This window comes from Mchenga conophoros, linkage group LG2 (assembly GCF_057382185.1).
Source record: "Mchenga conophoros isolate Kocher_MC1m ecotype Shallow Benthic linkage group LG2, M_conophoros_male_GT1.1, whole genome shotgun sequence".
NCBI classification, from domain to species: Eukaryota; Metazoa; Chordata; class Actinopteri; order Cichliformes; family Cichlidae; genus Mchenga; species Mchenga conophoros.
The window spans coordinates 35,748,567-35,765,039 of NC_140527.1; the positions used below are offsets into that span (position 1 = coordinate 35,748,567).

The 16,473-nt window shown below is 38.9% G+C and overlaps 2 protein-coding genes across 3 annotated transcripts; one reads left to right on the forward strand and one right to left on the reverse strand.

The window, feature by feature from the left end:
* gpr101 (G protein-coupled receptor 101) lies at positions 1-3,744 on the forward strand. Its single transcript, XM_085243593.1, has one exon. It carries the CDS (start codon positions 823-825, stop codon positions 2,164-2,166), a length of 1,344 nt encoding a protein of 447 aa, XP_085099719.1. The 5' UTR covers positions 1-822; the 3' UTR covers positions 2,167-3,744.
* A 553-nt stretch (positions 3,745-4,297) lies between these two features.
* On the reverse strand, positions 4,298-16,473 carry tm9sf5 (transmembrane 9 superfamily protein member 5). Of its 2 annotated transcripts, XM_085243574.1 has the most exons (18): positions 16,118-16,473; positions 14,907-14,974; positions 14,707-14,800; positions 14,481-14,611; positions 14,178-14,307; positions 10,811-10,938; positions 10,542-10,656; positions 10,346-10,425; positions 10,135-10,240; positions 9,569-9,616; positions 9,087-9,219; positions 8,725-8,844; positions 8,560-8,617; positions 8,249-8,408; positions 8,016-8,167; positions 7,819-7,930; positions 7,544-7,715; positions 4,298-5,312 (listed from the first exon to the last, which is right to left on the reverse strand). In XM_085243574.1, exons 1-18 carry the CDS (start codon positions 16,256-16,258, stop codon positions 5,245-5,247), a joined length of 2,016 nt encoding a protein of 671 aa, XP_085099700.1. In that variant the 5' UTR covers positions 16,259-16,473; the 3' UTR covers positions 4,298-5,244. The 2 variants fall into 2 exon arrangements, with proteins under 2 accessions (XP_085099700.1, XP_085099709.1); XM_085243583.1 differs by lacking the exon at positions 9,569-9,616 and having other exon boundaries at positions 16,118-16,470.

Here is a 16,473-nt window from a genome sequence, read left to right on the forward strand (position 1 = left end):
CGGTGACAGGCTCCAGCGGGGGGGGAGATTTCTGTGCAGGTGTCCTTGTATTTTCTGACACCTCGGAGACAGGACTCGACCGTAAGTAGCCTAAGACTGTTGAGGAAGAATCAAAGCTGATAACATAATAAATGTTTGATCTGCCATGAAATCCGAAAAGAGCAGCAACGGAAAGATATGCTCGTCTGGATGAGAGACCCCCGCTGGGTGAAGACACGCAGCGTATGTTAGCTGAGCCGTGAAAGCTCGCTGCCATTGACTGGAGCTCAGGCTGAAATGGGAGCAAAGCGATGAAGACCGATCGCAGGGGAGTGAGCATCCTCGAGCAAAAATATCGCATCACTGATCATTTCACGTTATTAGACATCAATTCCAGATTAGCAGAACGCGATATTTGCCACTACCCGGACAATTCGCCGTCGATGCAAAGGGTTTGAACGGTGGCATTTATCTCTTTTTTTTCCCTTCTGTTTTTCATTCTGCAGATGTGCGCTGCAAGAGGAATATGGCCTGTTCGATGGGTGAAATGTTGAGGGATTAATCACTGATCATGATGAAAAGCAAATCAGTGCTGACCATTTCCAGCTACTCGTGGATGAGTCTTCTGGACTATTTTCACATGTTATGGATGATATGTCACGTTAGATGAAATGTATTTCAGGACAGTGTGCACCTGAAAATCACTGACTAAGACTACCTGCTACAGCAGCTTATTGTTCTCACTCCCTAAAGATCAAAGCACCCCACAGCTGCTTTTCTCTCCTGTTTAGGATGGGACTAACCTGACTTTATGTTAACACTCTGCTGGGCGTCACATGAACAATGTCAAGTTCTCAGCAGCCTGATGTGGGCACAAATGTCACTGATGTTCCTGGGCAGCTTGGTTTCACCAGCTCCAATCAGGGCCCGGTCTGGTCCTCCATTGTTAACAGTGTGGTGAAGATGGTGCTCATATCTCTGATTGTCTGCGTGTCTTTGTTTGGGAATGTGATTGTTCTGCTGGTGTTCCAAAGGAAGCCTCAGCTCCTTCATGTGGCCAACCGCTTTGTCCTCAACCTCCTCCTGGCAGACCTACTTCAGACTATATTAGTCATGCCCTTTGCTATTGCAGCTACCATGCCAAGTGTGTGGCCTCTGGATGCTCGGCTGTGCCAGGCCCTGGTGGTGCTCATGCACTTGTTTGCATTTGCAGGGGTTAACACCATTATAGTTGTGTCTGTGGATCGCTACCTGGCAATTATTCACCCTCTTTCTTATCCCACTCGCATGACCCCTCACTTGGGCACCAACTTGATCATCTGCACCTGGGTGCTCAGTTTCCTGCAGAGCACACCTCCTCTCTATGGCTGGGGGACCATAGACTTTGACCAACATCACAATATCTGCTCAGTGGTGTGGTCTTCTAGTCTGTCCTACTCTGCTGTGGTGTCTACCTTTTCTTTCTGGCTTCCTGTGCTCATCATGCTCGGATGTTACTGGATGGTTTTCAGGGCAGCCCGGAGGCAGAACGCTCTTGTACACCCCATACAGACACAGTCCTACTCTCAACCCTGCCCGCAGGACTTCCAGGCACCTAGCAGCCCACAGCAGCGATGCCAGCCCCAGCAGCCCAGTTCACCGGAGGGACCTTACTCAGCCAGAAGATACCCAGTTCGAGTTAGACACAGGCGTTTTCACTACCACTGCAAGGCAGCCCGTGTGGTTTTTGTGATCATGGCTTCATACATCTTCAGCATGGGTCCTTACACCATTCTGAATACTATATCTATGTTCACCAGAGCAGCTATACCCTCATGGTTATCCTCCCTTGCCCTTGTACTCTTCTTTTTACAGTGCTGCCTACATCCTTATATTTATGGCTACATGCACCGTAGTGTAAGAAAGGAATTTCTGGCTTTACTCTGTGGGTTGTTCTGCAAGCAGGGCCGTCCCAACCAGAGCTCTGCTGTGGAAAGCTGCTTCACTACGACTGAGGGACGCTCCACCGCTCACCCTCACCTGCCCAGCTTGGCTGCTCGAATCGTCCCCCTGCGGACATGGGAAGAGTGCACAACATCGTCCTCTCCCACTTTTGAGAGGAAGTCGAGAGACAGTCGTAAGGAGACCACCTCTACCAGTATCAGCTCTGAGAAGGAACTTACAGTCAACAGCAAACAAAGCACATAAACTGCCATGCATCAGACAGACCATAGTTGCTCTTACTTTAGGACGCTGTCATGCAGCATGTTCATAGTTCTCAGCAGGTCGCTGGAATTACAAACAGAAGTATCATCATTTATCACCAACATATGATATTTTACCACTTTGTTAAAATCTCTGTTAAGTTATTGCTACTGGGAAAAACCTAGGCACAGTAGTTGTTGTGTTAATGTGTAAAAGAACAAATTGTAGGAAAGAGTTATTGTGTTTCATATGTAAATGCATTTTTAAGCGTTACCACATGTGCCACATAAAGACTGTGTGCAGCTGTTAAAGTTTGTGCAATCCATCATTCTTGCAAACATAATAATGCTTGCGAGAGTGAACTCACTACTGTTATTTAAAATGGGCATTTAAATCAGTCTAAATTCAAATTATTCTCAATCTGCACGTGTAAAATAGGAAGTTGCTCTTATGTTCGGACCACTCTAATTATCAGATGTCTCTGATGGCGTGTAAATCTGCTGTATCCACACAATTGTCTCCTTTAAACTTTTTGTGTCCTGCTGGAGGTGCAGGATAGCGGACCTTGTCTGCAAGCAAATTTTGCTTGTAATTTTCCAACTCAGGGTATTGCTTGTAGGAAAAAAAAGGAATAGATCCCACCTTGAACCTCGGGTGGGAGAATATGTGTTAAAGTCCCTATCACAGTGACTGCTCTTAGTCGCAAAGCGCCTTTTGAAAAAACAATTAGAAAAGTGATTTATTGTGCCTGTCAGTGAGAGCTTACAAGTGTTGGTGATTCCCTTTCTCTCATGGGATGGCCACACATTCACGTTTGTCTTAGTCCTTTGTTTCTTTTATCTACAGCGTAACTGATGTGGAAATTTTCCTTTTATTTCATACCACTTAATATTTGGACTCGGTGTTTGATGCCTTTCAAATGTTGGCGTGGGGAAAGGGGCGAGTATTTTTGTGTGATAAAAACATGCATGTTGCAAGATCTTTAACAGATTTCTTATATTCCATTGAGCACTTGTAGACTTGTGATGATACCTCATGATAAAGTATTTCTAAAGGAAAAGAAACTGTGTGCCTAAAGCCACGGATGCTTGCCACGACTCCTCTCAGAGAAAGGTAAGTTAGTTAAGTTAGAAGTTTGCTATGATCCATCACCATATTATGTGCATTTATTTAAGTGTCTAGTGCCAAGTTTCTAGGTACCTTCTCAGAAAATGAAAAGAAAAAAAAGATTTGGCACAATGTGCTCCTGGTGTATTCTTATCACTAGACTGTCGTAGTTTCTGAGATCTGTAATGTACTTCACCTTGAACTATTTAACAGGTTACTGAGCAAATTCAAACTACAGTATTAAAAGTTGACAATCAAACTTGGGTAACGAGTTTGTTAGAGGCTCTGTAAAGGACAGTGTGTGTTTAAGTATACTAAAATATAAGATAAAATGTTTAATAGCCTTTGAAAAGTGCATATTTTTGTGATTTCTATTGTGCTTTTGTAATATTTTCATTTTCATTATTTAACATCAAACATTGTCTGTTGTTTAATAAAAGTACATTATATGTAATGCGTACAAAAGCATGACTTTACATGCAACATACCAAAAAATGCTTGAGTATCAGGCTGGCTTTAGGTTTGAGAAGGATCTTAAAAAGCACATTGAGCTATTTGCATTCCTTCCTGGATCTCTTTATAATCTGCTGACTTTTGAGTGGGTTAATAACAGAATTTAAGACTAAATCTACAAACCTTGTTGGACTTAAGAAGTGTTCAATTTTTAAACCCTTACTTAAGTACATGTTTCACAATTTGAGGTTATATGTTTTGCACAATATTTTGTTTTAAAATAAGAAATTTATGATTTGATTTTTTTTTATAAAATATTCAATCACTATCTGTGACTGAGGAGCTAGGGCAGGGCTAAGAGTAGCACATTGCACTGCATCAATAATTATCTCTTTTACAGCGTTCCCCCAAGCACATTATTTTGCCTTTTGATTTTGCTCCAGCCAAGAAAACGAATCAGCTGAACGATAAATATTACTAGACTTATATCAATACACAAATAGTAAGAAACACTGTTTGTGGTAGGAATTGTTTTAGGTGTTCTAAAGGCTAAAAGAGAAAAGCGTGACCTTGGTTTGGAATTCACTGCGTTTATTTGTAAAATGTTATCACCTTGGGTGATGGTGCCACACTGCTTGAAGCAAAAAGCAGCAGTGTTTTTATGTAGTTAACAGTTCAGCAAACCACCTATTAAAATCTAAAGAGGTACATCTCGAAAGTGCATAATGCACCTGACCAGTAAAGTCATGGACTACTTTATGATTAACTAGGTGACCATGTCTACTGTTGAGAAACAAATCGGGAGCCTAATATGCAACACACTGCAGCACATAGCTCTATGATACAGATGTGCGTCGTAACCAAGAGTACCCTCTGATTTATACAAACTCAAACTCCAAGAAGATGAACATGTATCATAGCACTGTGAGTGTTTTATATAATTTCTAAACTACAATACAGGCTGATATTTTTACTTTTAAAACAAACCAGAGAAAAGAAAGAAAAGAAAAATATAACTCCCAAAGAAGGTTCCATAATGGTGACAATCTTTAACTTGCATTCTCTCCCTCACTCTCTATACAGTATATGTACACACATTTTTTTAATCATTAAAGTACAGGTAAAGAAAAAAAAAAAAAGAATTTTAGCCGTAAGGGAATAGAACAGATAAATACATAACATTTTACCTTCCTTAGAAAATTAAAGTAAAAACATTCCCACACACACATTGCTCACTATGACAGCTAGATCATTGGAACCCAGGCTGATTTTCAAGGCGCCATTCAAATTATTACAAGTCAACAGTAAATGCGAAATTATATATATTTTTAAAAAGAAAATAGCAACAGAGGTTTAAAGCACAAAAAGAGGACGGGCTCTGCTCATCAGGGGGGTTTTCTATGATAAGTGATGGTTTTTCAGTTCAGGTCGAATCAGACCTCAGGCCTTTGTCACAAAACCAGCATTGGGGAGGCCAGTGCTGTCGCATCTAGGAGTTAGTCCTTTCACAGAGTTCTTCAGTCAGTCCACTTTGACCACGCTGTAGATCTTATTTACAAACCAGAAGCAGGCGAAGAAGCCAATTGTACCTGAGAATAAAAGACAGGTTAGAATGAACAAAGTGTTATACAGAGACCATCTGTAGACAATGGTGCAATTGTAATAGTAACTTAAATATAATAAATAATAAATAGTTACCCGCCTCTATAACTACAATTCTTGCATCATTCATCATGAATAAAATACAAAGTCAGTGAAAGACAACAATATTTTTAGAAGATTTTAGCAAATGCAAAAATGCATACAAGACAGCCAGTTGGTGTCACTGCCCAACAAATTTCATCCACTAAAAGGTAGAAAATAAGAGATTTTCAGTATTGGGTCTGCAATTTCCAATGCAAAACCAGCATCAGTGCTTAATTTTGTCAACGAAAGAGCATATTTGCATGAGCTCTGAAATGCTGATAAGGCAGACTGGTAAAAATCCCACATCAACTGGGTATAAAAGTCCTATCTGACTACTCAATGAGGGCCACGCAGTCCAATCCCGAATTAAGCAGAGATCAAAGTTGGGATGAGGTGAAAGCCAGACAAGAAAATAAAAAGTTTTTAAAAAGGGATATAGTAGGGATTAGCATTATTTGGATCAAAACTGGAAGTAAGGAGGGAAACTGTTTTTCCCCTTGAATCCTTGGATTACTTCTTGGTGATAATCTTGACATCTTATCCCCTTGGGACTTACAGCTCTGCCTTAAAACATTATCAAACAGTGTTGCACTGACAAGCAAAGCTGCAGTCTTACTTTTATCTGACCGACACAGTATAACACCAGAAAACTATGTCATCATTCAACACATGGCGAGCCGGATATCTTTAGGCAGCCAACAGACTAGGCGTGTATTTCCTGGTTATCTAGTATTTAATATGTTCCTCTTTCTACACACACTCTTACTTTGATTTCAGTTAAAGCGCAAGAAAATTTGATGACATCAAAGACTTACTACTATATCAACATACGTCAATCTTTATGTGAAGTCTTAAAAATGTTCTATTTATCTTAGCAGTGTGATCATGGGTTCGGTACATAAATTGTGTAAACCCTAAATAGAACTAGACAAGCCCAGAGTAGAGAAAACTATATTAACAAAGAAGGTCAGTGAGTGTGGACAAATGTATCACAATCCATGACAATGCATGAATGTGGTCTTGATCTGCATAACAAAAGAACAAAAATAAAAGAAACCCCCTGAGAAAAGTGGGCTCCATCTTGTCAAACTGGAAAACCATAGAGACAAAAACTGACCCAAATAAATCTGCAAAACTAGATCTGACCAAGAGGGACTCCTCCCAGTCTCTGATTTTCATTACACTTCAGAGAGACTAAAAATAAAATTATTCTGATTGGGCCATTGCAAATAACTGTTATTTAACAGGATTTAACACTGTGCTTCTCTACAGCCAGTAACAATAAAAGGAAAGAAGCCGACACTCAATATATGACAAGTAAACAAAGGTTGCACAGTAGTAGTACAGCTGCCTGGAATAAATATTATATGAACAGGATGTTGAATCCTCCTTTTACAGGTGACTGATGCAAATTGTAATCTCTGACCCAGAGAACAAACATTGAACTTCGCATGTATAAATGACACACCTCTTTCCACCAAAGACGTGCGATTAGCTCTCAGAGCTTTTTCATTCGTCAGAAATAAAGATCAGATAAGCTTTTTTTTTTTTAGAAAAAGGATGTTCAGTGCAATTAACATATGTGCAGCAGTATCTAAACTCTCTCTGTAATTAAGTCCTGACTACAAGCTGCAGTGTGATAAGACTTTGTATTGAGGTTACTGAGACTTAAATTAGTCCAAGATTTATTGTCGATGCACCCATAGAATTATAAAATCCCATGTCGTCTAGCTGAGTTATCCTCTTCACAAATTCATGTGTCCACACTGTCCACCCGGGAAAATGACAACAATATCCTATCAGCCTTTTACAGCCAGTAGTAGTTTTTCCTGACAATTTGGATATGACAAAAGGCTGTATTTCTGCAAGTTAAGCTAAAGCATTTTAACAGGGTGCAAGTGCTTAAAGTAATTAACCCACTGACATAGAGGAATCTAATGAACCAAGTAAAGACATTGTGTTCGTTTTTCAAGTCTCAGTTAAACATTGTAAACACAACTGTTTTCCCCTTCAGTGGCCATAGTATTTGGAGCATTATGCGAGCCCTTTATTTTAAAATCATCTATATGCCAAGGTAACTAGATACTAACAGTAGCTCCTAAAAGAGCTCATTTTCAAAAAGTAAAGACCTCACCTGTGAAGAGGAAGAAGATCAGGACCATAATCATCGTGTATCCAAAGTAGAGTATAGTACTGGCCATTCCAATGATTTGCAGCTTTGAGAAGAAGTAGTGTACAGCATAGATAAACAGATAGACTGCTGTAAAGCCGCTGGTCAGGAAGGATCGCCACCACCAGTGGTAGTCCTTAACACATAGGACAAAGAATGACTTGTTAGAATTCAGTAATAATGTAATAATGACACGTCAACTAAAGTCAGAACCTGGGGGACACACAAAATTCAGGTACCTCAGCACAAAGGTGGAAGTAGCAGAGCAGAATTGTTGCCTCAGAGCAGGTGATGAGCAGAATGATGAAAACCAGGAACAGGAATCCAAACATGTAGTACATCTGATGAGACCTGAAACAAACACAACATATTAATGAATATATGGAAAATTGTGGCACAAAAGCAAAATCCGGAGAGAGAATTCCTGTTTTTGTACCAAATGCTGTTGAGAATGAAGAAAAGCTGAATGAAGATGCAGCCAAAGGGGAGGATGCCACCCATCACTATACCAGGGATGGGTTTGGTGAAGAAGGACTGCTCAGGTATTTGACGGGGGATTTGGTTTGTTCGCACTGGTTGCTCAATTGCCTGCACAGAAGCAAATTGACACATTTAGTTACCAATCAGTTTTAACTGATTGCATAAGAATAATTAAGCAGGTTAACTCACTGGTTTCTTGAATCCAAAGTAGGCACCAACAAAGGTGAGGGGTACAGAGATTCCAAACCACAGGGCCAAAATGGCAACCAGAGTACCAAAGGGGATTGCAGCTGAGGAGCCCTCCCCCCATAGGATCAGATTCATCAAGAAGAAGTCTGCAAATACAATTCTAGGGAGGGGAAGTGGACAAAGATACACATGAGAGGAATAATAGCAGTTCACAAGGTAAATAAAAGGAGATTAACCGCAACACTCAAGGACAGAGCTGAAGTGCGACTGAGACTAATGAGTAGCAGATAAACAAATAAGAGTAAACATACCCTGGGCACAAGAGTGCAGTTAGCAATACGTTTGTCTTCCACTTTTCACCTCCGAAAGCTGAAAAGAAAAGAAAAAAGAATGAGAATTTCATGGTAAGAATCACAAAGTTTTGTTATCCTGTATATATGGACTCTAATGATTGAAAGTCATCACTGGACTCTTACTTTTGTAAAGACGTGCTGACACATAACCAGCAGGTGTACCCAGGAGAACCCAGAGTACCACTGCACAAGTCATGAGAGCCCCTCTGTTGGCCGGTGACAGGAAACCCAGACAGGCGAGGACTACAGTAAACAAACATTCATCAGTGCAGTCATCCATACATAGAATCACAATTGTAATTGAAATGCAAAAGTATCAGAAAACTTCACTTCTATCAGCTGCCCCATTACTTTAGACTCTACAATCCAACTTTGGCTTGACAGAGTCTTTGTTATGATTATTATTGCTGGATGCTTAAAGGTAAATATATGTTGATGGGGTCTTTGTTAAGGATATTTAGGGTGAAATGTGAAATAGTCCTTACAGAGAGTAATGAAAGTCATGATGAAGATCTGCGTTCCCTGTCCAAGGAAAACAGACAGCAACATCCCTTTCCTAGGGGGACGGAAAACATCCCCATGCACCTGCTTCCAACCAGATTCCTCCTGTGCATCCTCCTGGGAAGGTCAATATGCAAAAATATACAATTAATTAGGTATTTGATACTTCATTTAAATGAACTTAAATGATAAAAAGCTTAAGATTTACCAACTACTAAATACTGAAAAAAAAAGTGAAAGAGGTAAAGATTAAGAAGGTTTTTACCAAAAGCTTTAAAATGAGGTGTAGAAGGAAAAAAAGCGCAGTAAATTCTAAATTATTTGCCTATTTCTTTAAACCTGCATTTTATAGAAGTTTTAACGTACAGTTCCCACACCACATTTTATATTTTGGTCGAATGTTTCTGCAATGACACACACCCAGCACCCTAAATGTTTTGTTTAAAACAGATCTCGACAAGCTTACATATAGAGTAGATTTTTCCTTGGTCGATGGAACCTTTATCAAGTCTCCCTGTGAAATGTAACAAAATATTTATAATTCTGGATTTATCTTATTAGACTGAGTGGTAGCTTACATTTCAGAATTAATTATTAGCCATATAACTTTGATGAAGATGATTTGTAGGCACCGTGTTACTACTAGCCATAAGATTTCAGAGTCTAATGCTCGTCACTTAAATGTTTTAGATAAAATGTAAATATTTCATTATGAACTAGAACCACAACCATTAAGTAACCTTATAAATGCTAATAAAATTGTGGAGTAGAATATACACAACAGCGCACAGACACCAAGATAGAAACAAAGCTGCTCCTTAGAGCAGGCTGTTGCCTTAGAAAGACAAAGTTTTCATTGATATTGCTAAAGTTTCATTCTCACTTAATATAGTTTACTTTTTACTTTAAAACAAGAACTGATTATAGTTAAATTACCTAATAAAATAACATCTGGTCTCTTTGAGGTTAATACTAACAACTGCAGCTCACATATATGCTGCACCAATAAGACAGAGACTTTAGTGTCTTTACCTGGTCCACCTGGTTGTATCTGGCAATGTCCTTGTGCAGAGTTCTCAGCATGATCATGGCAACCATTCCAGACAGGAACAGCACAATGACCAAGGAGTTCATGATACTGGAAAAACAACAAGATATACCCCACGTTAGCAAACAGGCATCACGAGCAGGAGAGTCTGAGAGAAATATTTTTGGGTAAACAATGTAAAACACATCTTCAGACCTAAACCACTGGATGTTGGTGTGAGGCATGGAGACCAGGATGTAGTCCCACCTAGATGCCCATTTGATAGTATTGTCTTCCTGTTGGGGGGAAATTAAATCACAATTTTAGTTTTCTTTTTTTCCCCCACTCATAGTTGCAAAGAAATCTGTATATATTAGTTACATGTAATCAGTATTAAAGTTAGGAGGCCTACCTCAAATGTCACAGCGTAGGTGTAAATAATTGACACATCACCATTAAACTCTGCAGGGACCTCCATTGGGTTGCCTCCATCACAATTTAGGTTTTTCTCATCTGTATGTTTGATACTGTTGTGTACAAAACAAAACAGCATCATGTCAGATTAATACTGAATGTCATTCATGACATAGTGTGGTTGGTTTTGTTGTCATTCAGCTGCAACGTCAATGTAGACTAGCTCAAAATTCGGTGCTATCACATCTACTACAAACGCAGCTTTACCTCTTTGGCTCCAGAGTTGCAGCAACCAGTCGAGCTCCTGTCCATCCCTCTTGTTTGCCGCTGTGGTACTTGATCTTGATGTCCACATGATTGAAGACGTAAAATGTGTTCTTCTTGTTGAACTCAGACTGAAATAAATAGGATTATAAATATGATTATGATCATAACTGCAAATGTATCAAATTAATTATTTTTTATTAATATTAAATATAAATGTAATTTTCTTAAATTAACAATTACAAAGACGAACGCACGGAGTGACAGGGTTCATACGCCTTTTTCAGGGTCAAATTCAAGCACTTTTTATAAACCTTCAAGGTCCCTTTTCAAGCTTTTCCAGCACATCACATAGTTCAATTCAACATAAGACTTTAAGAATGCACAAGCATCTACTTAAAATCTATTGAATTTATCATCTGTGATATTATTATGTACAATCCCAATGTATTTTGTATCTCCCTTAAATAAACAGGCAGCCTTAAAGTATGAAATATTCGTATGCAAATACACATATAAATGTGTGTACTGTCTCAGTGGCTGATTGTGCCCCACAGGCCTCAGTGTGAGCTTGAAGACATTTATAATGTTTAAGTAGTTTAATGTGTAGGTGCTGACGATAAACGCATTTTGAATGAAAGCCGGGGAACTTTGGTAGCACAGAAACAAGTGGCTATTCTTTGTGACCATATGGATCGGTCCCTCATTTTACCATTATTTCAAATACTCAAAAAAGCTGGTGTCCAGGGTATAATTGGCCGTTTTTGACTACTTTTGATTTGGCCTCTATATTTCACCTTTAAAAACTGTTTATCTTGCCAATCTGTTATTTTCTCATTTTGACAAACTGCATCAGCACAATTTATATAAATTCAGACAAAATTTAAAATACAAGTAGAAAGTGATATTTTTGACTGTAAAAACCACACACATGTTTAACGAATGATTTTCATAACTTGAAATGCAAATAGAAATTGTACATTTTTAAAAATACGCACAAGTTTTGCAAACAACAAAGTTATATGGTACTATTTACCTAAAAATGCAGCCAAGGCTCAGACGTTTTTTATATAACCATTTAAAACTATTTACAGAACAATCAGTTGTTCTGCATCAAATAAGAAGGCACAAAAATTATTTATGCAGCTCCAAAAAAAGTTTGTGTCACTATAACACAGATGAGAACAGCACAGGGATAAACCTGCAGGTCTGACAGCAGGTGTGTCACTCAGCGTTTACACTGCAATCTGCCTTTGGTGGCTTTTTTGCAGCAACTGTGAAATTCACTAGTAGAACTGACACACAAAACAATGACTACACTACACACTAACTACACAAGACAACACACTAACTTGAGACTCCAAACACTGTAAACGTCACAAATTTCTCATGTATCAAAACTCTCTCGCTCTCTCTCTTTCGCTCACTCCTAAAACTTCCCCCTCTTCCCAAACAACCAGATGCCACATGTTGCCATATAATTTTTTTGATTGGTCGACATGGTACATTTTTCCACCAATAGGAGTGTTTTTTCTTTTCTCACTCACAAGCAAAGCGTGTTTGCTTGCGCTCTCCTTAGAAAACACAGTTTTTACCGTTTCTTCCCAGAGTAAACGCCACTGTTTTATTAAAAACAAAAAACATCGGTTTTACGTGGCCTATCAACACAATTTAAAAACTGGTATATAGTTTGAAGTCCGCATGTTTGACCCAAGTTGAAATGGAGACTCTGGGTCCGTCAACCCCAGAGGGTTAATCAGAAAGCCTTAAGTTGGCTAGTTATGTATCAGGCTAATGTTTAAAGCTTTCATTCGAGTAAATTAACTAATATCACTGCTAAGTAATGTTAGCTAAGTTCACAGCATTTTATATAATAGTGCTGCCATACTGCATCACACTCAGTATATTTAAATCATTTCTCCAGCGAGTTTGATAGGACTCACCTATCATGCGACTGGAGAGCGCAAACTCCGCTCTTGTCGTTTTCCATCAAACACATTAAAACAGCAACCTACAGTATGTTAGCGCACTCATCCCCGACTGGCCGAGGGAGGGGCGGGGTTACACGTTGAAACAGACAGAGGCGCAAGGCAGCCCAGGCGGGGAAATTTTGCTTTTACATTTTGCGACTCATTTCATTTCTCTATCTGATAAGAAAACTATTCAATCAGATAGTTGTTTGTGGTGCTTAAAAGTACAGTTACACTTTCAAGTACTTTTAAGCACCACATCTGAAATTCAAGCACTTTTCAAACCTTGAAAAGACAACATTAGAATTCAAGTATTTCAAGCACCCATACGAACCCTGGAGTGATCCGCGGTAACTTGCTAACGGAGATTTGCCGCATTAATGTCATTTTAACAAGATTAACCCTGACAGCACTAATTTACACACATACACACTCCAATGGACGCAAGCAACTTAGGGTTCAGTATCTTGCCTAAGGATACTTTGACATGTAAACTGGTGCCAAATAACAATACCTAACCTAATACTCATAGGATGTCATTCTTTCTCTCTGTTACAAGTCCTGCTAATCAAACAGAGCTGGTTAGTCTTCTTTTGTGGAAGGTGAATAAAGGTCAAGACAACTTCTCTGATAAGTGCTGAGTGAAACAAGTCTTTTCTTACTTAAATATTCAGTCAACCAGAACAGCATCTGAGTCCCTTTTGTCTTTTGTCAGCGGCTTTTTTTTTGTTTCCTGATTAAAACAACACAATAACTAAATAAAAACTAATGCACAAGGACAAAAACTATGTTGAAATGTATTGACACAAAAACAAAATAGCAGTAGTACAACTACTCAACTGCTACAACTGCTCAATGTTTCTCATGAAAATGCAACAAAATGGCAACACTTGGGAGAAGAGTAGATATATGGACACATGTTGCATTCAATGTCAAGGAAAACAAGACATTTTGTAAACCATGTGGTGCAACTCACCAGTAAAAACACAAACTTTTAAACTTTATTATTTAGCCAAATGAATAAATTTTAGATTTAGTCTATTATAATCTTATGATATTTAACCAACTAAAACTAGACTCAAACTAAAAGAATGACAAAAACAAAATAAATTTTTAGTCAAAAGTCTGTGACTAAAACTAAATCAACACTTGCTGTCAAAATGAGCACCTTACCGCCCATTCGTGTTGCCAGTAAGTCTGAGTGAAGCTCAAATCAATGAAGTGGCTGATTGACAGAAGGTAAGATAGACTGGGTGTTGTGTGTGTTACATTATAAATGTTCTGTCACACCTTTGCTTACATTCCTTTACTGATAATAACCATAATTTACATTCCTTCTTGTTTTTGTCCAGTGATATGTTCTGTATCCACATCACAATTATTTAAAGCCAGAAACTCACATTGATCACACATGCATCCTTAGCCCTGCCATCTCCTGCAACAAGGCAGCCAATGGGGAAACCTGGATTGCAGTACTTCTGACCATCTTCCACATCATAGCACCAAGTAACTGGCATGTTGTCAATGATCCTGTAAAAGAAAAAAGAAGAAAGAAAGAAAAAAGAAGAAAAAAATGGGGTTAACTTCAACCTTGATGCATACAGTTTATTAACATTTTCATCCATTGTACAAGCAAGTACTGCAAAACACAAAGCATACACAAAAAAGAAAGCGTGGTACTACAGTGTGGTACTACTACTAACCAGTGGTGCTGATAGTTCAGCTGCATTCCCATTTTAATAAAGTCCAGTTTAGCTATATCATCCTTATTTCCTTGCTTGTAGGTTTTTGTGGAGCACACCAGCTTGCATTTAAAACCTTGATTAAATTTAAACTGGGGAGAAAAAAAAGAAGATCAGGGTCATGTTACATCAACAGGATATAGTAAACAAACAAGAGTTAATTCACACTGTTCCTGATAACACCCACCTTGTATGGTGAAGACTCAATTCGTTCACCAAACAGTACCTGTCCAAGGTTCTCAGAAGGCCTTAATTCTTTGACATCTTTGCAAAAGTCAAACCTTTAACGAAGTTTCAGATTGTCACACACATAGAAAGGATCACAATGAGACAAAAAAGGCCAGTCAAATGCAATTAAGAGAAAAAAAAACATTAAATGCTACTTACACGTCATACTCATAAGGCAGAACTGATTCCACTGAGTCTAGGCGATTGACAAACAGCTGAATATCTGTCTGTTAAAAAAAAGAAAGAAACACTTGTGGATTGGTAATTCTATAGCACCTTTCTACTGAATTTGAGCACTCAAAGCGCTTTCTATAACAAGTCTCATTTATCCAATCATACACATGCACCATACGCACTTAATCTATGCCTATGCCACACACACCAACTGATGCATCGAGGAGAACTCAGAGTCCAGTTTCTAGACCAAGGATACTCTGATATGCAGAGTAGAGGAGCTGGGGAATCCATAGCCACCCTTCTTTAATTCCTTTTCTTTATTTAAATTTAACAAAGCTGCCTTACAAGCCAATTTGTGAGCAAAAAACAACCAAAGTCCTTGTTATGAGTGCTGAATAGTTAGGCAGTTAATACATGCATGGTTTTTAATAAATATGTACCAATTTGTGGTACATGACAAAGCATTTGTGGGAGGAAAAAAAACTGTCTTAATGTAATGTGTTGGACCAATACTGGGTGTCAGAACAGGTTAAAAGCCACTTATTATTGATTGTAAAAGAATCTGGACTCTACTGGAGGACGTCAATCTTCTATAAAGTTTTTCCATTCAGTAATACCCGAAGCCTTGTAATCCCTATGGATATTGGCACTGTTATTCTAACAAAACTACAAGTTGAAGGCGTTCTATGTACATGTATGTATTGATTTACACTCACCCTTCCTTAACACACTAGTTGCCCGAAATTGCGCTTGTAAAATGCCTGTAAATGCATAACAGAGCCACCAGCCCCCTCTGACTAAGAGGGTCAAACGTTCAGGTACTTCCTGTAATTCAGGTGTATAACGGCTTTTATTTCATCGCAACTGGACATCGTCAGGTTATCATTCAGTAATTGAACCAGCCCGATTGTGCTAAGTCTCATGCTAGACTGGTAAAAACAGTAATTCCAGTCAGAAAGAATTTTATTTAGTTGGCACTAGCAGTCAGCGCAAATAAAAAAAAAAACAATTAACAATGCGCCAGAATATTTGCCTACGCTCCTGTTCCAGGCAATAGCCGAGGCCTAGGAGAGGGCTGTCCAACTAGCATGAGTAGGTAAGATTAGGAGACTGATATAGAAAACGCTAAATACCAATTCATCATCACATTTACTACGTTACATAACAATTTGAGTCGTAGGAATCAACCATACCTGGCAGTCTTCACCAGCTTTGGATTCTTCATCACAAAAACTCACTGGGGCTAAACCCGGAAGATAGAACGCCGAGAATGAACGGATATATAGGGCTAACAAACAAACAAGCGCAAAACTAAAATGTATCCGCATCCTCATTTTATTGCGGACACGGTTCTTCGAAGATTTTGTTTGCTACTTGGGGTTTCTTCTTCGAAAGAAACGTAACGGCTGCTAGCAACGACGAGCTATATGCTAGGTCCCTGGCTTGCAGAAACAGCAACTGAGCTGAACGGTCTGGAACAACCAGCACGGCGCTGACGTCCACCTCTGTCAAGCTATGCGGAAGTCACAAGACGTATACCGGATGTTAA